Genomic DNA, 27,373 nt, shown 5'->3' on the forward strand with positions numbered 1-27,373 from the left:
TGGTTATTTCGAACTTTTTTCGAAATTGTTATGTTTATTTAGAAATGTCGGTTTTATCGTATTTTCTCTTTTCGAAGTATATACCGAGGTCGACATATCGAGATCTGATTGTATTTCATATTATATTATAAACAAGAAACAAGACTAAATGATATATACAATCGAACGCAAATGTTTTAGAGTTAAACACGTCGGACCTTTTAAGAATGTCTTGTTGTAAGAACTTTAGTCTGACCATGATTGTTATTTTATAGTTTATCTGAAATTGGCTCCAGGAATTACTGGGTTTAATTATCAAATCAAGTTGAAAGACACTTGATTATTACTCTGGGAAATCTAAAAAATAGAGTTAAATAATGAACAAAGTCCTCGATCAGTGTTATATTTCTTGGTTTCTTAACGCTGCCATGTGTAAATGCTTAAACTTCATTTATCACGGGAAATACTCAAAGTACCATTTGCTCCATCTTGCTGACTTCAATTGTCTCTTCCCCCGAATGAACCCGTGTTTTCGGTTTATAGTGTGGTGATTTAGGTCTTGAATCTGAAATTAAGATAAAGAAAAGGTTACCATAGCTTTTTAGCTCATCGTTCGCACTCAAGCTGAGCTATTGTGATCAGTGTATGTCTGGCGTCCGGCATCTGTCTTCCGTCGTCAATAATTGCTTTTAAAAACATTTCCTCTTCAACGGCTTGTGTAATTTTGATGAAACCTTACAAGCATATTCCTTTCAAACGTGTTCAAAGAAATGAATTCCATGCAGAACTGTGGTTGCCATTGCAACTTAAAACAAAAACAAAAACATATTTTAAAGCCCAGAGTTTTAATATTTTGTATGTAATATTGTCAAGTAGTCGACACCACAGTTGTTTAAATTAAGCCCCTGTGGTCAAAATTTACCACACCCTTTGGATCACCTGTTTATATCAGGATTGACGGGGACAATCGCGATACCAATACCAGAAAATTTACGACACTATATGCCAAAACTCGGCCAATATCGCCCAAACTCGGCCAATACGAGTTTCCTCCCATTTGATTGGCTTCAAAACTCGCCAGCTAACCTCTGACTAATAACTAGGCCAATATGAAATCACCTGATTAATAACATTATAATATTGTGTAATCTTTGGAAATCTGTATCAAGGTGTTCAAATTATGCCCCTATGGTCAAAACTTGGCACGCCCCGGGAATCACAAGATTGGTATAGACGTTTAAGGGAAATCCTTGAACATTTTTCTGGTTTGAAAACGCTAGACCCAGACCCTTGATATGTGGTATGAAGCATCATATAGGGTTCCTCTGCCAAGTTTGTCCAATGTGTGTCCGTGGGGTCAAATTTGGCCCCGTCTCGTGCTGAAAAGCTTCTTATTTACTTATTTATATATGAAACCTTTTCAAACGCTTCTTACTACTAGGGTCAGACCCGTGATTCTAATGTATCGTCATATGATGGTACTCTTCAAAGTTCGTTCACATTATGCCCATACGATCAAAACTAGCCACGCTATAGGGTTGACAAGTTTCCTTCATACTTATATATATATATATATATATATATATATATATATATATATATATATATATACATGGACATCTTTGCAATTCTTCTCGTCTCAGACCGCAAGTCCCAATCCTTTGATATTTTGTCTGTAGCATCATATGAGACCAATTGTTCAAAGTATGCCCCCTGGGGTCCAAACTCGGCACATCCCGGGTGTCACATGCTCCCTATAGACTTATAAAGTTGTGAGGGACATCGTTTAACATGTACTGGTCTGAAAACGCGAGACTATTGCTATTTTGTATGAAGCATCACATAGTGGTCCTCCGCCAAGTTTATCCAAATTATGCAAATTGGGTCAAAACTGGCCACGCCATTGGTTCACGAGTTTCCTATAGAGTTTAATAAGAAAAACCCATATCATTAATTATATGTATCATGACTCCACTCATTTTGACAAACTTATTCATTTTGGAAGCTACAGCAAAACAATTTGGACCATGTGTGACCTTATGACTTAAACAAATATCAATGTTGTCCATGGTTAACATTGTCTGTGACCTACGTTCTTATTTTTGAAACTTCAGCAATGAAATCTGCACAACTAAAAGACAATTATGTCTCTTGTACTTGGATGACATTGACTGTGGCCTTTAGACCCACGTTCCAATTTTTGAAGCGACAGAAATGAAATTTGACCCACGTGTACATTTATGTTACCAAATATCAATGTCGCGCTCGGATGACATTGACTGTGATTTGTGTGAATACTTTCTTATTTTTGAAGCTACAAAAATTAAATTTTGGACTATGAGTTGCAAATAATTATCAATATTTACATTCAAAGCTGATTTATTTACTGTCCTATTTTCAAAGCAACAATTATGAAATTTGGACCATTCGTGAAGACAAATATCAAGCGCTGAGATTTGGTATGCAAAACTATTTCTTAAAACATCAGTGTTAAATTTAAATTTTAATTTGATGTTTTTTTTTTCTGGTTTTACTTTTAAAACCTGCGATATATAAACAAATATCCAACAAACCATGATAAAATCATGTTACTTTGTGACAAGCCCATTACTTGAACATAAGCCAACACTAGGTTGAAGGGTTTAGGCCTTACAGACAAACAACTTACACGCAACTTACACCGACCGCTCACCATGTTAGATGTAGTGTTGTCCCATGACGTCAATTTCACAATCGATAATCGAATCGAAATTGACAACAATTATAGATTATCGAATCGGAAATAATCAAAATTACAGTTGTATACTTAATGTTGGTTTTATGTCCCCCATATCTCAAAATAAACCCGACCACATTGAATTACAATGTATGTCATTCAGTGTAATTTGAGTCTCTAAACAGGGTTCATATTTGATTTTTTGTCTACTTGTTTTTTTCAAAAATTACGAGATATTGTGCTCATAAACACTGTAACTATTTGAGGAAAGACACACTATTAAGTATATACAGTACACCTAAAATCCCATTAAAACACCTACAAATATATCAACAGTTACCTTTCTCCAGAAATCTTGTTATGAAGTCAAACGTCTTTTGTTCAGACGCGGATCCCGTCGCACTATCTCCCACTCCCCCTTCTGCTGAAAAAGCCAATGTTTAAACGAAAACTTAATTTATATTAGATTGTATAAGGTACACTAGAAACAAAACATTTTTGAAATAGATAGTATTTTTAAGTTTTTGATTAATATTTCGAAGAATATTCGATAACATATATATCTGTTTCATTCTATTTGTAACACAATGGCCCCCGTCAATATTAATTCATTATTGTTTAGGTCATCATTCCTATCTTGAGCTACTAAGTGGTCAAAATGCCATAGCGTTTATTTTCATTGGAGATTCATTACCGTTACCGGCAGGTGTCGATTAGATATTCTGAGAATAGATGGAACAGTCAATCGCTTTAGCATATGCTAAGAATGGCCCTATGACTTGAATAATAATTATCAAAAGACCTGCCTTTTGCTAAACTCATACGTTAGTTTGGTACCAACGTAGATCAATCGGCTACGGCTAAGGTCAACCGCTAATGGCTATTTTAAGAACTGTCCAGAAATTAGTTTAATTACTTTGTTTACTTAAATCCTGTTAAAGGGGTTTGGTCTAATTAAATTTTACGTTACTGTTACTATTGATTGACATGCTACTTTTTGTGGCGATAGCCAGTAAAATACTTTGATTATTACCACGTGAGGTTAAATGTATCACATGATATCGTTAAACTATTCAGGGAGGTTAATAAACAGTTCTGAATGGTCAACTGCAATTGGGGTCAATTGGGAAGTATAAAACACCTATCCGGAGCTTGATAGGAAGTAAGTTAAGAGTCAGAGTCTGAGTCTGTTTCTGATTAGGAGTGTGGGTTATATTCTGCAAAGTAGTTAAACTCTGAGAAAATATAATTGGGTTTAAATCTTCAGGTCTACGGAGCGAGTTTAGGCAGTCTGCCAGGTTAAGATCTGGGAGTCAGCTTTGCTCCTGTTTAATAGAACAAAATTATTGGCAACTAAGAAATAAATAATTGATAATAATGAATTTTGTATCATCGGACGTTTTTTTAACTTTATAAATATACGACTGAACGGCATAGTGAATAGGAAGGGAATTGGACTGAGGGTGCTACATAATTAATTTCATTTCGGTTTCCCCCTATTTTATACAACAATGCATTAATTATTAGTTCATATGACTATTAGACTTCGTAATCATTTATAAATATTGAGTCAAGTATGAGATTATGGCTAAATACTATTAGTATAGTATATACCCCAATTATACTCGTGTTGCACACGATAATCCCATCAATTATAGGTAAAGTGTGCGTTTGTGCCTCACGTTCTGTTTCATGGCTCTTACCTTGTGACTCTTAAACGGGATTATATTGTGTGTGTGTTTTTTTACTATTGGTCTTTTTATATACACAGATTTCGAAGCTTGAAATGATAGGCATTTAATTTTAAGGAGCGTACATAACGTTACTTCATAATTATATCGTACATATACAGTGTAGTTTCCGAAATGTGTTTATTCATTATATAAACAAAAACATGCCAACTAGAGAATATTTTTAAATTTTAAACCAATTTAACGTTTCATGCCAGAAACACATAGCTGAAATACTGCATACAAAAATATGAAACAATTACCAATAGAGTTTTTCGGTGACATAATAATCATATCCATGCCAGGTTGTTTAAGATCAAATGTCAATTCTTCCATAAGTTGTTTGCATACTTCATCTTTTTCCTTCGTGGAAAATGACTTCTCTAAGAGTTCTTTTGCTGTGAAACTTTGTAGAAAACATTGAGTTCTAACGACAATGCTACCACCTTGAACTGTGCTTTCCACAGTGTAACTGCGATGCCCACATTTGTCGGACACTTGGCAGACTTTAATATATTCAAGGAATAAATAAATCATGCACATAAACATAAAACAATACCATGATTTTCGATTATGTTTACTGCTGACAAGCTGCAAATATTTGAAGCTATTTTACAGAATCACTCTCTGAACAGAGATTGAGCGACAAGGCAATCAATACTCTCCTTCCAATGAAATAAACGCAAAGAGTGACGTATCAGTTCATGTGAACATTCTAAAAAAATGATCAAAACCGATTATCTTATCAGGATTCCCAACATCAGAATTGTTTGACATGCATGATGAAAATATATACTTTCCATTCTTTACTTACACATATCGTTAAGGAGAGCCCAACAGCTTTTCCTTGTTATGCCAACACATACTTCAAAGAGAACATGATCTTCATAAGTCTGCATTACTTCCTCAAGAGGTTCAAATAAACTCCCAAGCTTTCCCGAAAGGCTGTCCTGTACTAGAGATATAACTGCATCAATATCGTGACACTGTATTGATAGAACGAGGCAACCTGTACCGACTTTCGTTATCTCTTTTTTCTCTGCAGAAGAACAAATAAACTGTTTATTAAAGCGAAATTGTACCGATACGTTTAACAAACCTTTTAAGGTTAGGTGTATGAAGAACAATAATGCAGATATACAATGAAAGTTTCTGGGACAATATTTACAAATGTACAGACTTACCGTCAAATAATTTGCGAACAAGCGACTTTACTACATCATCCACCTCGCTTGCTGTCCGATCAGCTCTCATATCAGCTATATATGCATATATGCCGTTTTATTACAACTATAAGGCTAAAGTTTTGTAATGTCAAGTGTATGAGTTTAAGACTCTAAACGCAAGCATATAGATTTTAACTTGATTTACTGCATACAGAAATCGTTAGAGTGTCGTGTTAGTTACACATCTCAATGCTATGTGTTATTTCCGCGCATCAATTGTTTTAAATATTTATTTTTGTGTCATAATGAAATATTTGCTTTAGTCTCTGACACGAAGGCTATATTTTCAAAACAAAAGCATCATCTACCTGAAAATTCTTTACTCTGCTCTAATGCCTCGGAAAATGTTCTATGAAGTCGTTCTGTAATGGCTTGTTCGTTTTCTCTACTGTAGTTGCGAAACATGACAATGACATCTAGAACTTAAAAATAGTAAAGTCTGGTACATTTAACAATTATTCTTGAAAACACATCGGAGAAAGCAAATGTATCAATATTTGGGTGAACTGTTAAGAATAAACTTCAGAGAGCTGTAATTATGTTCATAATTGTATTCGACAATAATGTATGAATCAATGCTTATTCAATCAGTCAACAAATCTAAATACCTGCTGCTTTACTGTTGTGGGTTGAGCAAGATAAGTGCACGTCGTAAACAAGAAAGTAACATCTTATAAATTGAGGTAAACGTTTTTAGTGTTCTTAAATGAGCCATTCGTCATTTAAATATGTCACAACGAACGATAAATTACCTGGTATATTTACTGACAACCCCTTTTTTTGAATGATCATCTGCATTTGCTGCAAACCGTTTTCTACCGCTGAGTCAGCTTAAACAACAATGCGATAAGTTATATGTTTAATAATATGTCATTGAATATGCACCAGAAATGTTAATAATTACAACATATACTAATGTATTGATATAGAATTCTTTTGGACCAAGAATCTTGAACAACATAATAAATCGGCCCCCCAGGCACCTTCTGATAATAAAGACTTGAAAAGTGTTTATGTGATCATTTTTGTATGAACATAGAGAGTGAGAAACACACACACACACACACACACACACACACACACACACACACACACACACACACACACACACACACAGAGAGAGAGAGAGAGAGAGAGAGAGAGAGAGAGAGAGAGAGAGAGAGAGAGAGAGAGAGAGAGAGAGAATTAAAGGAAAAAGGAATGTTGGCACCAAGTCCCTGTATTTCGTAGGCGGACAATGTAAAAATATAGTATTGTATTTACTTTCTCTTTCGACTATGTATGTTTGTTTTGGTTGAAAACCGTATTGATTCTGTTTGTTAGTTAGATCACTATCAACGTATTGTAATTTGTTTTCACTTAGCGGTTTGTATTGTCCAGTTTCAATGAATAACTGGTGCCTTTTTGTAGTAATATTTATAAGAAAAACTAGAGAAACCAGTACAGTTTAAACATGAACCCCGTTAAAATGCACAGGGTCAACGCCAAATACATATAACACATATCGAACAACACACTACATATTGTATCTAAAACAAAACTAGGGATGTTTATCTAGGATTGTTAGGTACCGCCTTGGAACAGTCAGTAAAATGTAAATTAACTGGGTGTTTAAACCAGTTTGTATGCACAACCACACTCTTATCCCAAAAATCACGAATAAAGTGAAACCTTAAATGGTAAATTATATCAAAGTATGCATTAAACGGATGGAACTATTATAAAACAATTCACCGACTACATTAAAACAAGAGATGCTTTGCATCTGAAATATATGAACCACAGACAATGGGGATGATGTGATATTATTATTATTAAAAAATGGACTTGAAGTTGCTACATCTATTTTGAATTTCTATTTTTGAAAAGGGGTTCTCTGTTCCAAACTCTATTAAATGCCTTTGATATTTTGCGAGAATAAATACATGTTGTTTTATTACCAGCAAACGCTTGGTTATAAGTACCAATCAACCGATATTGATTCGAATGACCTGACAGAATCCCAGAGTGTTTATGATAATATTAGATTATTGCCATGCATATAATTATAGATATGTTTAAAAAATATTTGTCCCAAGACTTTACAGCCACGACTTGTAAAGATTAACCTTTTCAAAATAGAAGCATTACATGAGCCTTTTTTCCATGCTCTTGAAATCTTCACTATATTAATGATCGGTTGCATGGTATACATAGTGGGTTACACAGACTTTTGATTTGCTTTCAGCATTATGACGCTGCCTTATTCAATCAGGGTCTGTAGCCTAGTTATCATTTAGATATAAACATCAATCATATCTTTTTTGATGATTGCACATTTTTTAAACATAAGCAAGAAAATGCTAGTGTTGGAATCGTTCAAAATTTATGTTGACACGAGAAATTCGATGGGTATGTTTGTCTTTTCTTCATCAGATACTCAAATTCTTCTTAGGGTTTTTTGTGCTTGGATCGTAAAGAGCGATTTAGAGGCTACAATATATCAAAACGTTTGCTTAGCATACTTTTTCCTATTATTGACATGTTTGGTCATATTGTGCGAAAAAGTTGTCGATATGAGCATGATTCATAAATGACCAACTTGTTTGTCTTACCAATTCATTTAAATTATTGAATTCGGCCATATTATATCTTAAAAATTTCCAATGAATGTGGGTGGTTAAGTGGCTTTTGTGAATTTATAAGTGCCACAATGGTCACCCACATCAGAATAACTATATATCAAGACGTATAAAATATTTATTATATTAAAAAAAAATATTTGTAATATTTTACAAAATATTTATAATTTTTATAATAAATAATATGATAAATGTTGGTTTCGTTTCTTTTGCGAAATACGACTACGGAAACAGTAGAAATGTGTCAGGTGTATTTTAAAATTGTAATAACTCATCATAGAAATATATACAGAAATTCATTTGTTTAATGAATCATGTATATTAAGAAAATATACTCACCCTCATTAATCATGTCAACGGATTTGCAACCAAACTCTGAAATAAGATCGTTTTGAAATACATGTCTTAGGCTTCCGTATTGGCTGAGTTCTTTGCGAAATGATTCTTTCAAAGCTGGCTCTTGCATGTAGTCACATATTCGTTGCACAGCACCGACAATGCGGTCGAAATATTTGCGGTAAGTTGGCTCTTTTAATACTGGAGCTCCCTTGTGTAGCATTTTATTTCTCAAGTTGCTGAGGTTACCGATGTCATGTTGAAGTGGACGGTCGAGAGCGTCGTTGTGGTCTAGTTTGCATGCATTTAGAAGCACAAAAACAAAAAGGGGAATATCCCACTTGGTCAAATCTGTTTTTTTTCCTAATCCTGGATAAAGAATGAGTTTCCTCTTGTTGTTGTTTTTGCCAATATATAACGAAATATCTTCCTTGTTATGATTCAAAAAGTCATCTAGTGACCAAGGTTTAACCGGATGGTCTATTGGTGTGAGCTCCTCAACTTTTCGTAATAAAAGTTGTAATAAAACTCTCCTACCACAGTCGGTCAGTGCCAGATTTACTCGAGAAAAAAAATCTTTTTCTTCCGCCGAACGGCTTGCTTCTGCCATGGTGTAAAATCTGATAATATTGATTATTATTTCAGAATTGATTTATCTGTCATTATTGGTGTTGGGTATTTTTCGGTATTTTAGTTCCTTTTGTATCCAAATTGATCTTAACATAATTATAACAACTAGTTTAAAGTGACTTCTTGAAAATACAAAACTGCTTCGACAGTTTGTGCCGACGGGCGTCATACAGTGTTGTTATCGCAATTATTGTAACCTTAAAAATCGAACATTACAGCTGTGTTCATATTTTGAACGATTATCTTGGTTTTCCTATATATCTCCTTTTCAGGATCGTGTATTTATGATGACTACAGCTGTCATCGTATGCTGTATGACGGTCGTGAACAGTTATCGCCAGCCTCGTCGACTGTATATGTTTGTTGTATCTTCGGGATCACTGAAAAATATACCTTCTATATTGCTAGTCTACGGTAAAAACATTGGATATAAATGGTACATCTGTTTTTTTACAAACCTTTTGCTCTGAATAACACTTCTTCGTTCAATTTATACAACAGCTGCCAGAGAAATTCAATTGTATAATATGAGATAATATTAAGATAATTTGAATGAATGGTTGTTTTTAATGTATAAACCTAAGGTTTAGGGGTTTTTATTTTTCAAACATTCTAATAGAATTACTGTGATAAGGTTATAATTGAAACACAAATAATTACTATAAAATCGCTATCATCAAGTTAAAAAGACTTATAATCACCAATAGCGTGAAGCTCAAGGTTAAAAATGTCTTATACTTATTTCCAATCTACTAGTTCATTATTTGTTCAGTGTTATGTATAGATTTATATAAACATTTTGTAATTGAATGCTAAAACAAGACAAAAATATTGATTTTTTTTATTTCATATGAAAATATAAAACATATATGTAAAGGAAACTTTGCTAATATACACAAGGTCGCGATGTCAACGTCAAAACATTAGTACGTTTACCGTAATTCAATGTCGTATTTTCAACGTTATTTTAACGTTTGATTTTGTGAAATTTTGTTTGTAAATGCTGCTCAACTTTTATATTACAAAAACAGAATGGACCTACTTGTATATCGCTCACCTAATTAAAATGACCAATAAGTCAATGGTTATGTAGGTTGATGCTACTTGCCTAGGAAGTAAGTGGTGGCCGAGTAATGTTATAGTTGATATTGGTATTTCTAGGGATGCCAAGGTATTGTCAGCTAGTTTTTTCCATGGACAATTTATGTGGTGGCAAAAAGAAGCCGACTGATATGGAAAACAAGAGTTATCATGGAAGGAATTGGGTGATATGGATGTTGGAAGTTGCCAAGAAGGAAATCGGTTGTTCAAAAATAAGTCATTGGTTACTTTGGATGAAGATAGTTGCTAAGGTATTCAATTTTTGCTATGAATGGAGGTAGTTGGTAATGAAGGCATTTGTTGCTTAGACAAAAATGGTTGTTAAGTACGCAAGTGTGCTTGGCAGCAGGGGACAGCCCATCCCTCATAATTCCCGTCCATCCCTAACAATGTCCCTCTCAGCAATGGTGTTGCCCGCTACCCAAACCCTTCCATCATTTGAGTAATAACTCTCAATAAGCCATTGTTTTGTAAAAGCAAACTTAGCATATCAGGTCATCTCTTCAAACCAGCATAAGTTTTAGACATATTGTTATTCATAAATTCATTAGACCTGTTATATTACCAGCTCTTCTGTCTCTTGGCAATGGGCGAAATCAAACTATTAATCAATGATTAATGCATTATGGGCAAGTAATGTCCGGTCAACATTTGTCAATCCTTCAAAATATGTTATAACATCCATAATGTCATTAAACTAAAAGGTGACCTTCTTCCGACAGGTAAACATTTTCAATGCGTATGAATATATTTAATATATCTCAATAAAATAAAAAATGACCTTCGATCCGAATGGTACACTCTCGTATGAATACATAATACACTCGTATGAATACATAATATGTCTCCTTTTTATATTTACTTATATTCTTAGTAAATAAGCATACTTCGAACTACTGACACACCATTTGACATCTCGTAGTTTTAAATTTCATGTCAATAAGCTTTACGGAAACGGCCGATTTGGCCATGAAGATAACTACCGGACCCAGTTTGGTCACGGTCAGGTGAAGTTTTGGTATCCGGTATTCACGCGCTCAATATGAGTGATTAGTGAAACAAAAAATACTGGTTCCATCATTATTTTGTTTTTGTAAGGCTCATAGTAAGGGCACTTGTTCTCCTATTTCATAAGCGCATACATGTAGACTGAATAGGCGGAAATCGGGTATTCTGTACTTCTGTTGCAAACAAATGATGTCAGATCCAGACAAATTATACCTTTCAGCGTTTGGACAAAATGTCGATAACTTTCGACATATCATCTGCATAAAATATTTGAATTATGACTTACTGAAAAGAGAATATGTAATCCTCTCCATCACATATGTGATATCTAACTTAAGCCTGGAAAATGGTATCACTGAGCCTACATATTTTATGTAAAATTGCAGGCCCTCATAAGTACCAAGTTTTTAATTGCGGCATTAGTGACAGTCACAACCTCAAAGCAACACGTTTAGGAGAACAATGTGAGCCATATATATATAAAAAAACATTTACAACATATATTGAAATAAACATGTACCGTTCCATCTTACCCGTTTCTTTTAGGACAAAGATGATATATATCGGGCTCATGAACACCTGTTAAAACAAGACATTGACGAGCACGCCCCAGAAAAAAAGAAAACCCCGAAAAGAAATCCAGCACCTTTTATGGACTCTCTGTATCGTTAACTTATTTACAAGGCTCATCAAAAAAAGAAAGACCTGTAACAGAAATCATAACATGGCTAACTGGTTAAACTTAACAAATTTCAGAAATCTTAAAACCATGGTCAAAAGAGAATCTTTCGCTGTTCATTCTAAAAACGGTGCAGTGGATTTTCCCTACTTAAGACATCTGGACGACAATTAAATCTTTTCTTTCGCGGAAACCTACAAATACCCAATAATACTGAAAGACAACATAGAAATTATGGTTTCTGATCAAAAGCTGGTGGCGAGTAAAATGAACTCATTTTACATCATTATAGCCGAAAATATTGGAATGTCTGAAATTAAGATTAATGATAGACACCGTAGTCTTGACAAAAGTCTGACTTTCATTTCATCTCAAGTCTTGGATAATATATTGACATGTTAAATCTAAACGAGGTCCAAGATGGCCCTGTATCGCTCACCTCAGTAAAACTTTGTGCTATAGACTTTTTGGTAATTAAAGGGCAAGAACAGGGATTCTCTGATGTATTGTGCCCTTTTACATTTTCACCAAATGTTGTGATGGTTGGACAAATGCTTAAAAAGTAATTAATATGGCAAGAGCAATTTTTAGTAATTTCTTTAATTAAAGTGCAATATCACTCTGGTAACTACAGCAATTTTGCTAATTATCAGCCACGTTCATACACATTCTGACCAAATTTGGTCATGTTTGGACAGAGGGTTTAAACGAAATTGATCGGACCACATACTTGATGGTGCCTTTCTGTCCTTCCATACACTCTAGGTGGAACTATTATATGTCCAGTTTTTTTAAACAGGCGTGTAAAACAGGCAAAACATGTATTTGTTTAAAAATATACAAAGGGCAATAACTTTTACAATATTAAGGTTGGAGTAATATAACTCGTCACAAAAACCACAATATATTGTAAATAAAATCATGAAGTTTGAAATTGGTACCTCCATTGATTATAAAAAAAATATCAAAACAATCTTTCTGACAAATTTGCAGGATATTTGGGCTGCAAATGTTACCTCTAGAGTGTTAACAAGGTTTTTCCATATTTGGGCTCTGTGACCTAGTTTTTGACCCCAGATAACCGATATTCAAACTTATGCTAGAAATCAACGAAACAACCTTTCAGACAAATATCTAGATTATTTGGGCTGAAAATGTTACCTCTAATCTGTTAACAGAGGTTTTTCCATATTTGGGCTCTGTGACCTAGTTTTTGACCCCAAATGATCCATATTCGAAATTAACCTATAAATCATCGAAACAACCTTTCTGACAAATTACCAGTATATGTAGGCTGAAAATGTCACTTCTATAGTGTTAACAATTTTTTCTCCATATTTGGGCTCTGTTACCTAGTTTTTGACCCAAGATGACCCATATTCAAAATTGAGGTAGAAATCATCGAACCAATCTTTCTGACAAGTTTCCAGAATATTTGGACAGAAAATGTTACTTCTAGAATGTTAACAAGGTTTTAGTTTTTAACCCCAGATGACCCATATTCAAAATCCAGCCAGCAGTCATCGAATCAACCTTTCTGACAAATTTCCATGATATTTGGACTGAAAACGTTACCTCTATAGTGTTAACAATGTTTTTCCATATTTGGGCTCTTCTACCTAGTTTTTGACCCCAGATGACCCATATTCGAAATATTGCTAGAAATCATCGAAACAACCTTTCTTACAAATTTCCAGTATATTTCGGCTGAAAATGTTACCTGTAGAGAGGTTTCAAGGATTTATCATATTTTGGGGTCTGTGACCTAGTTTTTGACATCAGACGACATATATTCGAAATTGAGCTAGAAATCAACGAAACTACTTTACTGACAAATTTCCAGGATATTTAAGCTGAAATTTTAACCTTTAGAGAGTTAACAAGGTGTTTCCATATTTGGGGTCTGTGACCTAGGGGTTAACCCCAGATGACCCATATTCAAAATTGAGCTAGAAATCACCGAAACAACCTTTCTGACAAATTTCCAGGATATTTGGGCTAAAAATGTTACCTCTAGAGTGTTAACAATGTTTTTCCATATTTGGGCTCTATGACCTAGTTTTTGACCCCATAAGACCCATTTCGGAATCGTCCGAGTAATTACTAGGAAAAACATCCTAACCAAGTTTCGTGACAATTGAGGCAAAAATGTGACCACTTGAGTGTTAACAAACTAATTGTGGACGAATGACAGACGACGGACGACGGACATTAATCGATCCCAATAGCTCACCCTCGGCTAAGGTGAGCTTAAAATTCAAGAGGTATCGATCTGATCCCTCCAAAATTCATCATTGCTGGCAAAGATACTTACGAAGTTCACATCCGAAACTTTGCCAATTAATTTGTTTGTAAAATACTTTTTCCAAATAGTCGTAAGCTAGCATAAGTTTCCCCTATTTCACAAAGATGACCCCTAAATATGTAGGTGCAGTTCTAATAGACCTCTCGAATGCATTCGACTGTCTACCTCATGATCTTACTTAAATAGGCTTAATGCATAAGGTCTCGCAGCCCTCTCATGTAAATTTATGCACAGCTATCTTTCAAACTGAAAACAACGTCTCAATCAAATTACCAGTGAGTTGGACTCCATCCTGTAAGGCGTGACACAAGGATAATTATTAGGGCCTTTAGTCTTCAACATCTCCCTCAATGACATATTCTTCTTTATCACTAATGCAGCTTTGTATAAATATGCCGATGACGATACACTTTATGTTTGTGATAAAAATCCTGCGGTTGTTAAGACATCTTTGAAGAAGAATGTAACGTATTGATAAACTGCTTTACTTCCAATCGAATTCAGGCTAACCTAGACAAATTTCAAGCAATTTCAGTTTGCCCAAAGTCTGTCAAAGAAATTAAACAATTCAATATACTTAATCACACTATTGTTTGTGAAGAGAAAGCTAAAATTTTAGGCGTTGAGGTAGATAGTTTATTAAGTTTTGATGCTCAGATTTCTAAAATGTGCAAAAAAGCAGCTAAGCAACTGAATATCCTGTAAAAGTAAGCAAAGTTTAGTCTACCATTACTAAGCTTATTATCTTTAAATCCTTTATCAGATCCAATTTCAACTGGGCATTTTTGAACAAGACTAACACAAACAAGATTCGATACAGAGCTTTAAAATTGTTTTTAATGATTGATCCACAACTTACGAACATTTTTTCCGTATAGTTGAATTGCCAACATTAAATCTGAGCAGGATAAGATACATCGCTATTGAAACTTACACATGTCTGTATGTTTTCTCAGCGGAATATGTTCAAAACCTTGTAGCTTTTAAGACATGTAATTTTAACCTCAGATACAACTGTGTAGGTACTGATATTGTCAGGACAGTGACCGGGCAGAAGTTTGGATAGTTACTTATAGGTAGGGATTGATCAAATAATTTGATCAGCAGTGCTGTACACTACTGTTTCTGATAATATCAGCAAAATCTAGTAGTATTTAAATTACTAGATAAATAAAATACCTCCTCTAAGCAATACCTTCCAAAGATTTTTCCTATCAAGCTTAATTAATTATAACATTTCTACCAACTACACAACCTTCAATTATCCCGTACTTTCCATGTATATAATGTTACTTACAATTTTGCTATTTAACTGTGTACGATTATCCTTTTAGATCTACTCTTGAACGACCTAACCATTTGACAGTGGAATGTCAACTAGCGGAACCGTGCGCGTGTGGACTCCCCAAACAGCCGGGAATACTTGTTGATATTATCATTTCTCTAATCCATCCAACTTGTAATTGGATGCATGAATATGATAACGAACGGCTTTGTAAATACTTGTTCCAATATTCGTTTATTTTGACCTATATGCTTTTTTTGCCAGATCAAAAGCTCATAAAGCCACCTTTTAACGATTTTATTTCTTGTCAAGAAAACGACCTCATTCAAAGCCATTTTTTCATTACAATTCTTGCTCTGACCAAATGAAAACGCTTCTTGCATAAAAGTTCAAGATGGCTGTCCAAAGTGGTTATTTTTGACGGGGTAAATGAATGTCCTTTCCGTGCGGATAAATGGTCGTCTGAATCAGCGAAATAAATGAAGTAGGCCACTTTTCTGTAATACATTAGCAAATTTGGCATTTCAGTTCGAATTGAACCATCGCTAAGGTAATAAAATTCGTTAATGACGAACCTCGCAGTTGTATCGTAATAACGGTGTGTGTATTTCATTTGATTTTGCTGAACAAGTAAAATTAACAATTATAGAAGTGGTTTGTTTCCTGTAGATACCCATTTTACCTTGTCAGTATTGTAAATATTATTACGACGTCTTTACTATGTTTGTATACGAGTATGTGTGCTGTATAGTAAGGCCATCGCGAAGTGTTTCGCACGTTTTAACGTATTATATATATTTATTCTGAGTAAAACAAAATACTCACATTCCAATCAATGTCACGGATAACAAAGTACACACATTTGTAAATGCAGTAATATTTAAGTAAGACAGGAAAACATTTTTTGGTAATACATTTGGATTATGAACTAATCATCAGATTCAAACTATTAAAAATATCCTACAAACACAACAAATAAAACACTAACAACTAGATTTAGTACACACACTTGAATTTGGAGAATCACTGTTAAGAGTATATAACACTAAACTGACTTCAGCTAAATCCAATTAAATCTTCATGTGTATTTACCTTTTCTGAATATATCGACCAACAGCTTACTTATATATCTATATCATCATATGTAAATGCTATTTACCTCTAGCTTGCAATTGCCTTTGTATTTCAATCCATTACTCGGTAAAATGTAACAACGTTATTTCCATCAACTTTGAAGCAGCTTTTATCACCGATTGTCATGAAAGCCAAAACTGTACTCCGATCTTTTCTAATATAACAATAATATAACCAAACCCCCAAACTTAACACAAGTCGCTTCAGTCGTCACAGCTAAGTATTATGATGCCTGAATTTAAATTATCCAAAGGTTTATTTATTAATGAATAGTGTGGATTTCAAAATCAATAGATTAATCACTGCATACAAAGGACAAGCAATCTGCTTTGTATTCAATTGCAAATAACGTCTTCATTAAAGTTTAATATCTTTATTGTTCTTTTACCAATAGAGCACATTTTATCATTATGGAACAAAACATTTATCCAAGTATTTAACACTCACGAAAATGATCTCTTCTTTAAACCTATCGATTTAATTATTAAGGTAAAACCCTAGATAGCAGATCAATATAAACAAATGGCTGAAATTGCTAAAGGAACAGTCAAGTTTTGAGACTATATTAAGTGTCTACCTGTCAAAAACAATAATGATAATAGTATGTGCATGTAAATGTCACAACACATGAACGGCAGACTTTACAAATATCGTTATGAATGTATTTTGGTAATACCTACGTGAATTCAGCGAAACATAAGTTCATTGAGGGTTTAAATAAGTGATGGGCATCACACGGCACCCGTGTCCCAATTTTTAGCAATAATTGCAAAAATGAAACTATCAGCCTATAAGAAGCTAAAATCAATTTGATGAGAAATGAAAATAAAGTAAAATCATACATACAGAAATTGATGTAATAACTTTAACTGTAATAACTAAGTTTTCAACGATTTAAAACATACAATGCTTGAATCCAACAGTGGCAAAAGTGCCAACTACTCAAAGATACGACATAGTCAAACGAAAACATATACAGTCCATTATACCAGAAGGCCATCCGAAAATATAAAGAAAAAGCAACAACAACAACTAATAACAAATTTTGTTTCACTGCACGATTGTTTTCAAATTTTGTATACGATCTCAATTACGATCACTTCATTAACAAATTAAAAAATCCATGAAAGTCAGATCCATTTGTTTTGCGAAAATGTACGCATTGCCTCTGGCAAAATAAAATTGTATTCTTCGTTTTCATAAAATAGCTTGGAAGGTCATTGACTACTATTAAGTTAAAAGTATGGAATGCATACAGATGAGGTAAACATTCCGATGAGGTAACAATTATTCATAGTGTTCAAGTCATTTCAACATATACACATACCTGTATAACGTAGTGAAAGTAGTAACACCCCATCCATACATACACCCGTACAATTTATGGTTCACTTAAGACCAATAGTTCATCATTTCTTTCAATATTTGTTATAAAAATACTTCATTTCATTAAAGAAAACCTTTCAGTAACCCTTTTCACCCATTTTGTATATAGAACGACCCGACTGTAACCGGAAGCGATTTTTCAAATGACCTCACAATTACGCGGGAAAAGATCAACCACTTGAAATCACATTTAAACGTAAAATTAAACCAACTAATACACATAGTGTTTTAATAATCCATAAAAATAATTATTTACATGCACATACTATTATCAAAATTATACACCTATCTAATGAATAAAGATTTACACACTTACTTATGTGATATTATTAAGATTCTATGCAAAGTTCAGGGTATTTTAGCTTTCTTCAGCAATCATTTTGATTCCATGTTACTTCTTAATGAATATATCTCACCTCAGCCTTGTTTGCCGACACAAATTATTATTCATACATTATTGTAATTTTTACCCAGCAGTAAAAAGATCCGGTCCTAAATATAAATATATAACAGCATGTACAACATGCTTCGTGCGTTAAACAGAAAATCATCGGAAGAAAACAATACAACAACAATTGACCAAGGACTGACAAATACAATCGACAGTGTAGGTCTGATTTAAAAATTCCATTAAGATCTGCACTCGCTCCCAATATCATCTTACAATATATGAACTCAAAAAAACTGCAAGCAAAGATAGTAGATATGTTGCATCATCAAAGTACAAAGAAGCTTAAGAATGCAATAGCAATCAAAGAAGGATTCTAGAAATGTAGTCCCAAATGGAAGTATTTGAAGTCCGGGAATCGGGATTTCTTGTATATATCCCTTTCTAAAATAGAACAGAAATGCACGTAAAATATCAACGGTCGTGCAGACGTCCATAAATCAAAGTCCCAATTCAGACTTAATGCTCACAATACAACGTCACAAAGCAGGTCTTATTTAGATAAAAAATGCATTTATTGGTAGTATGTAACCAATGAACATAATGTTAAGCAAAACAATTCAATAGGGTCATAATTAAACTATTCCTGGTTACCCTCCTACGACCGAGGTAGGTTTAAGTGTCAATACCTAGTTTTGTTCATACTTTCCCGAACAAAGCGATAGAGTGCTATTAAAACAAAAACAGTTTTACCAAGCTTGGTTATTTAATTACTAGGACAATAAATTTCTTATTCCTTAGGCAATACAAGTATTGGGAGGTGCCGAGTTGTGTTGAATCGATCGTGGGTGTTTTTTTTGTTTATTTAAGGCATGGTGGTCGCAAATAATTAGGCATTATATACCAATTGTTGTATGTTCCTTTCAGGACATAAATTAAATTAGAAACAAAACATTTGTGGTTTTCAGTCATAATATCATGTTCAAAAATGATATCTTCAGCCCGGTTTGAGCATACCGATTCACCTTACGAGTGCACAATGGACGACAGGGCAGGATGCAGTGATCGCCTACTGGTGTGGACTGGTGATCTTGGAGATCGCTTTATCAACGAACAAGCGGCATGGCGTTTGGAAACAACGGGATTTACGTTTGTTATGAATACCTTTCCTATATAGTCATGGCTGGGCATCACCTCTCGTTTGGTGAGTAAACATGGATACGTGTTTACACACCGAACTCGACATGATACAGATTACCAGAAAAGCCTCTTATCATTATATCCCCTTTATATATACATATATCTATGACCGCCGTGGAGACTTGATAAATAAACTCCAATTGCTTATAAGTGTTAATGTTCATATACTAAGACTCTGTTGGATTTTCAAGGTCAAACCTTTACGATGCATTCATTGGACGGCGAGTAATCGAATGTAACGATTTAATGCAATTAACATCCGACCACAATTTGTTGTTGATTTTTATTACACATTTTACCCAAGGATAAATTGTTTATAAATGTATGCATTACGTAAACAGTGAATCAGATTGGTTGGAACTCTCTATGCTCGAATTCCTCATTGGCTCGTACTAGATGATTTAAAATACATTATTAAGGATATTAATATAAGGTGATACCAACTCTTACTCGTTAAGTAAAATACATTTTAGTTAAAAGAGATTTTGCATTCTTTGGCACCAGTGCTAAAACGATTGTTATTTTGATAAAAGACAGTATTGAGCTGATGCTCTTGCAATATGTTGATATATAAATATTTTCCATTTATTTATATAATTCATTAATTTTATTAACCGATTAATCATAAAGCAAGTCAAAAACCTTTATATAGCTATTAAAGTATATTATGGATTCCTACTATGGCTTGAAGTATCAACTTAGCTAACCTCCAATTTCCCGAAAACCTCAAAATATTTAAAACAAAGACAACCATGCTACGCACCCTATTTCAGTTTTGTCTTGTATCTCTTTGAAGGAGTCATAAAATTGTCATATGAGACACTGACATGATTACAACGATGAATTATGTTATAATTTGTAAACTGAATGATAAATAACAAAAATATAAATGTCTACCATGTCTCAAAAGGCAAACTACTCTTATATACGCAATGTTAGATCAATGTCGTTTCAAAAAGGAATGGTCTACCTTATATAAACACGTGTCTTAATATTTTACCACCACCAGCAGTATGTTCATACCATATTTCTGACACCGTGTTAGTTAACTTGATAATCATTTCCTTGTATCTTGATTGTGATTTAAGTTGGCAGTTCATAGAGTCATGCTTGAGTCCGATTCCTGGTTAAATTCCAGTATTGGTGATATTTTTGAGGGACAATGAGTAGGTACCCCTAGTGGAGATCGAACCGTCAACCTCCTTAGTGAGAGGCGGACATCTATATCACTAGACCACATATCGCCCTCTGTGGTTGTTAATGGTAGTTCATAAACTATATAATCTATACATTAATTAACTAGTAACGTTTTTGTATACCAACCTATTGCTTATTACATAGGAATCTAAATAATCGAAAAAAATAATATAAGATCAAAACTTTAGTTAGCTAAACGGATGAGAGGAAGGCTTGCAATCTTAAAAAAAAATCATAACAGCAGTACATTTATATGCATTTGTTGGATGACCTGGTGTAGACATCGGAAATTCATCACCCATAGCGTTCAACAAGTTGCCATTGAATCAAGAAACCAATATTCATTCAAAAAATATTAAACGAGGACAAAGTATCGTAAATATTTTGTACTTTTAGTCCTTTATGTTTCATTTTTGGACAGTTTTAAAAAGTCTCCTGTCATGACATTGTTTGTTGGGATATATTGTGGAAACAGAGTGCGCATCCAATACGATATTTGCACGAATGTTTAACATAACTGTACGACACTGTTCGAGTATTCTCCGAAGCCTTCACTTGACATTTTAGGGTTTTCCTTGTACTTCAAAGCATAACAAAAATACGCTTGGTCTGATTGATGTACGACTTTAAGCGACACCCGTATGGTATATGCCGTTTACGTTTTCTTAATGACCAGCTAGTTGCTTTTGTAAAAGAATTTGTAGAAAAATACACGAGTGTGATGCGAAATACACAGAGTAAATTTCTAGGTTGCGGCTATTTTATATAATTATTGTAGGCACACACCGTAATGGCGTCACGACGACATAAATTCGACTTGATATGTAACATAGCGTCACTTTCCTCACATGATCTGGCGCAGTATAAATTCTCCGCAAATCGTAAAAGAATCTTTATTTTAAGTTAGCAATGGGACAGGGATGTACGCTACAATATGTACGGCAGCATTACAAAACAGAACGGGTAATGTGTGGTGTATGATTCAAACAATACCTAACTCACAACATGAGGCAGTTTTATTTCATACGGCTATAGCTTCTACATCAGAGATCAGAGAGGTAGAGCCGCCTGAGCACATAGTATTGACAATATTCTGGGTAATCATAGAATACTGGCATATTAATCAGTTTTACTTCCTATGGATAACCTTCCACATAAAAATGGGTCGACATACCTGAGATCGTAGAAATTATTGACAGTGTGACAGGGTAATGCAAGTGTACTCACATATTTGATCATTCACATTAGACAGCTATATATTATATAATGAATTCGGTCCGAACAGTATAGCTCTGGTATGGACTGTCAAAAGCGTTCGTTTAGATATAAAAAGTAAAACCATTCAAAATGTTTAAAAATGGTTTACATACGTCCTTAAGAATTCTAATATGCAATACCGGACACGCATATGACTTTTCTCTTAAGAGTTCACTAGTAGTGATTTAAAACTTTCTATTATATTATTTTCATCTTTCAAACATAAACGAGAACTTTAAATACGCCATTTTCTTAACAATACCACGCATACCTTGTGACAATGCATCATGGGCAAACAATTCTTGCGAGCGTAATGATATTTCAATGTCTTATAAATAAAGTAGTTTTCTCCCTTTTATAGAAGCCGTCGGAAAACTGTATGTATATTGTTCAATTATACGTGTGGTAGTTGATTTAAGGCCTTCAACGAATACATAAACGTGATGCTGTTTAGATTAAATATTAAAACTACGTATCAATGAAAATTTTGATATCTTTGTTTATCTATTTGTTCATCTGGGCGCTTGCGCGACTGACACACCCCTTACTGGTAAGAAAGCAGCACCAGACCAAATATGTACGTAAATAATTATGTTTTGAAATGCCATGAAATATATACCCCAAATGCATGAAATTGAACAAAGGTTGGTTTCATATCTTGTAGCTAAAACAGCATTGCCACCGAACCTTTCAGACAAAATGAGAGAACCGACGACACGATTACCACATAAAAGGCGTATAATGTCACATTTATACGACTAACACACGACATAGGGGGTTAGCAATTCTCCATTATGTGACTTTGGATGTTTATCTCGCGGGCTATGCGTTTCACGATTTTTGATGGATAAACAGAATAACGGAATGTTTTTATGCCAATTTGATTACCACTGTCAATATGAATCATTAAACGTGGTTCTCGACACAAACGAATATAGCAGGTGAAACCAACGTTTCCTCTGAAATCCCGACTACTGTCTCTTTACTAAGCAAGTCACGAGCACCGTTTTAATTTTTAACCTAGTCTTGACTTCTTTTCAACACATATCGCTACATATTAAAACTAAAGCGGTTTTTGCGTGGACATATCAGAACTTATGCATATCTGGTAGACAAGTTCTTCACTGATGCCAAGCCATATAAGCAAACTCTACAACTCCTAGATGTTTCAACTTTGAAACCAAGTACGTGTTTTCTTGCTATTAGCTAATGAAATTTACTAACCGATTAATCATAAAGCAAGTCAAAAACCATTCCTTGAGCTTTTAAAGAATATCGTCAATTCTTCCTTTAGCTTTAAGATTCAACTTTAATACTAACCTCAGATTTCCCTGAAACCTTAAGTCAATTACGAAGAAATCATGCCACGCACACTATTTCAGTTTTGGTATAACTTGTGTTGTATTTCATTTAAAGGAGTTCTTAGACTTCCAAATAATTTACCGTTATGATAATAACGATGAACTACGTATTTCTTTGTAAGCTGAATTATACACAGAAACACAATCTATATGAACTAAGATACTTAATTAAGCTTAGAAGTTGTGGCCGGTTTTCGGAGATTTACACTATGAAAAAACTCGTGCACAGTCAAGTAGTTACATTCCTGTTTGATTTCTTAATAGAAAATAAGTAATATTGCAAAAGGTCCAAACATGTTCTTAATGCCAACGCAAGGGCTAGGAGGTGTTTTGTGTTTTTATTCTCCATATACAAACAAAGGTGACCAAAATAAATCAATTGTTTATTCAAGCTATAGTTCATTTACGGCATTATTGTTTTGATAATCGTATTAACTTAACAGCGTTCAATTTGATGTAATAAAAAGTATCTGTTTTTATATATAAAACAACTGTGCATTTGCGATGATATTATTTGCAGCGATATATAGTTGCAAATTGTAGTGTGAAATGGTACCTTTTGGATATAATACATAGTTGTTTTTTTCTACGAAAACAATTAGATACAAAGTCGATTGAAGCATGCGTACCGAAAACCAACATGTTTAATTGTACCTTCTGCGTACTGGTTTTGAGTCTGAAGGTATGCCTAAATAGACACGGAATCTCGCGTACCAAAAAGGGGGTGTCTCTTCCAGAATTGTTATGTCATACTTTACAAGACTTTGCTTTAGTTTCAATATTTCTATTTCGTTACAAGCAAATCTTATGAATACACAATATGCATATATATTTTATGTAGTAAATATCTCATCTATCGTTTATGATGAAAATATGAAATAAATGTCTACCATATCTCAAAAGGCAAACTACTCTTATACAGGCAATGCGAGAACAATGTCGTTTCAAAAAGAAATGGTCTCCTTTTATAAACACGGGTTTTAATATTATACCACCATCAGCTGTACGATTATACCTTAATTCTACCTTTGCGTTAGTTAAGTTGATACTTATTTATAGTAGCTTGATTGTGATTTAAGTTTGGCAGTTTATAGAGCCATGCTTGCGTCCGATTCCTGTCTAGAAACCAGTACTGGTGTCAGTTTTGAGAAGCGATGAGAATGTACCGCTAGTGGAGATCGAACCCTCAACCCATTAAGAGAGAGGCGGACATCTATATTACTAGACCACTATATGTGGTGGTTAATGGTAATTCATGAACTATATGACGTATACATTAATTAACTAGAAACGGTTCTGTATACCAACCTGTTGCTATTTACATCGTACTCTCAATTAATCGAAAACAATAATACAAGATTGAGACTTTAGTTGATTAAACGGATGAAACATAGATTTGTTGGATGACCTAATGTAGACATCTAAAATTCATCACGCATAGCGTTCAACGAGATTTCACTTACACTTAATTCGGCATTATTTATGGAACCAATATTTATACAAAATATATGATACGAGGGCAAAGAACCGTTAATAATCTATATTTTGAGCCATTTATGCTTCATTTTAGGACAACTTTTAATAAGCCTCTTGTTGTGTCAGAGTGAGAAATCTTACAGATGACATGCGCATTGTTTAAAACTTCCCAAAAAGTGACTTTCATTACGAAATCTCCAAGTCATTATGTGTTAAGATATATTGTGGAAACTGAGTACGCATCCAAAACGATATTTGAACGAGTGTTTAATATAACTGTAAGACCCTATTTGATTGTTCTCCGAAGTATTTTCCGGACATTTTTATGTTTACCTTGTACTTAAAAGCATATCACAAATAAGCTTGTTCCGATTGATGTACGATTTGAAGCAACATGCGTATGGTATACGCCGTAACGTTTTCTCTATGACCAACAAGTTGCTTTTAGAAAAGAAACAAACAATAGGCGATACAATGCACGACAGCTGTACGAAAATACACGGTTGTGATGCGAATAACAGGTACATTTCTTGGTTGCGGTGATTTTATAATTCCTAGGCACATTCCGTAACGGAATCACGACGGCATACACTAGACTCGATATGTCACATAGCGTCACCTTCCTTGCATGATCAGGCGCGGTATAAATTCGCCGAAACTGGTTACAAAAATCGTACCATTTGAAGCGACAGGGATATACGCGACAATGTGTACGGCAGCATTACAAAACTGAACAGGTAGGTTGTAAGATTCATACAATGCGCTAACTAACAACTTGAGGCAGTCTTATTTCATACGGCTAAAGCTTCGACATGACGAGAGTTGGGCTCGCCTGAGCACATAGTTAGTTTTGACATTATGGAAGGGTAATCATAGTATACTGGTGTATTCATTAGTTTTATCTCCTTTGGCTAATCTTCCAAATGACGAGAGGTGGGCTCGCCTGAGCACATACTTAGTCTTGACATTATGGAAGGGTAATCATAGTATACTGGCGTATTCATTAGTTTTATCTCCTTTAGCTAACCTTCCAAATGACGAGAGGTGTGCTCGACTGAGCACATAGTTAGTCTTGACATTTTTTCAGGATAATACACAATAATGATTATCGTCTCCGCCAGTGAGATTATCACGGCACATCAGGGCGATTACGGCATAATTGCCTGACGAAGACAAAAAAGGTGCACACTGATGTCTTTTTCACGAATATAAAATGGCCGCCGTATACTGGGTAGGCAAACATTTAACAATAAAAGCTTTAAATTAAAGAGTTTAAAATTGAACAATCGGTGCAATAACAGTGAAATTAGTTTTACCAAAAATGACACCTTCCGTGTTTCATTAACGAGTATTACACGAAACCGTACCGGATGTGTACATTCGGTAGAGGTCATTATGCAGTGAGACAAGAAACGTTTTGTTTTACTTTATTCGCTGAGAAATGTTAATTGTTCCAGCGAAATGGCTAGGGTCATTCAAGCCGGAATTCTTATGAAACTGACCAATGCGTGATCGACCCTAACTGAGCTCACCTATTGAAATGAACATCACAATCAGCCGATATAAAACAGGAAATCTTTAAAGAATGGAAAAATTGCAGGCTTATTGATAATTCAGAAAACAAGAACGAAAAGGTTTGCTATTTTGATTTCCAGTCCCTTGTAATTTTTCGCAGCTAAATGTCATTCAAAACCATTTTGTTATATCTCATTTTTAAGAGTTGCAGACTACATGCTAATTATATAACATATCCTTCATTATTCCACAAAATTATGTTTTTAAATCCATTTAAAATTATTAACAAATGACAAAACATATGTATTATACAGGATAATACATGGTTGACCTTGGCTTTTAATTGATAATTGCCCCCGTAAAAATAAAGCCCTCGGGGAAATTATTCCTTCCACTAGGGCAATTATCAACCAAAAGCCATGGTAAACAATGTATTATTCTGTAAGTAATCATAGAATACTGGCATATTCATCAGTGTCACTCTCTTTGGCTAACCTTCTACATGAAAAAGGGCCGGCTAACCTGAGATCGTAGAAAGTCTTGACAGTGTGACAGTGTAATGTCAGTGTACTTACATATTTGATAATTCATAAAAGACTATAAGTATTTTTGCCGAGAGTGCTGTAGAATGCCAATGCGGGTGTATTGGCAGTGTTTTTCGGAAAACAAAAATGGGCGGGATGGGATGAACGGGGGCGGCAGACCAAGGTGCAATGCGGTACTCGGTCGCAATGCTGTGCGTAAACTGCTCCGGGCACTATCCCCAGTGCTGTAGAATTCCAATGCGGGTGTATTGGCAGTGTTTTTCGGAATAAAAAAAATGGCGGGTGGGGTGAGCGGGGG

The 27,373-nt window shown here is 34.4% G+C and overlaps 2 protein-coding genes across 6 annotated transcripts in view; one reads left to right on the plus strand and one right to left on the minus strand.

Annotated features, from left to right (window-relative positions):
* LOC128240743 (uncharacterized) overlaps positions 1-17,177 on the minus strand; it is a 122,971-nt gene extending 105,794 nt beyond the window's left edge. The window contains exons 1-9 of one of the 5 annotated variants that reach the window (XM_052957564.1): positions 16,776-17,177; positions 8,612-9,618; positions 6,404-6,481; positions 5,960-6,073; positions 5,610-5,684; positions 5,240-5,464; positions 4,689-4,931; positions 3,036-3,119; positions 456-544 (exon numbers count right to left, since the gene is read on the minus strand). In XM_052957564.1, the coding sequence (XP_052813524.1) occupies positions 456-544; positions 3,036-3,119; positions 4,689-4,931; positions 5,240-5,464; positions 5,610-5,684; positions 5,960-6,073; positions 6,404-6,481; positions 8,612-9,218 (1,515 nt within the window). In that variant the 5' untranslated portion in view covers positions 9,219-9,618; positions 16,776-17,177. The remainder of the gene's footprint in view (positions 1-455; positions 545-3,035; positions 3,120-4,688; positions 4,932-5,239; positions 5,465-5,609; positions 5,685-5,959; positions 6,074-6,403; positions 6,482-8,611; positions 9,619-16,775) is intronic. The other 4 variants (XM_052957562.1, XM_052957561.1, XM_052957560.1 and 1 more) reach the window with 4 other exon arrangements.
* The window catches only part of LOC128240748 (uncharacterized), a 128,033-nt gene that overhangs the window by 9,642 nt on the left and 91,018 nt on the right, over positions 1-27,373 (plus strand). The gene's annotated exons all lie outside the window — the stretch shown is intronic.

Source organism: Mya arenaria, chromosome 7 (assembly GCF_026914265.1).
Source record: "Mya arenaria isolate MELC-2E11 chromosome 7, ASM2691426v1".
Classification (NCBI taxonomy): domain Eukaryota; kingdom Metazoa; phylum Mollusca; class Bivalvia; order Myida; family Myidae; genus Mya; species Mya arenaria.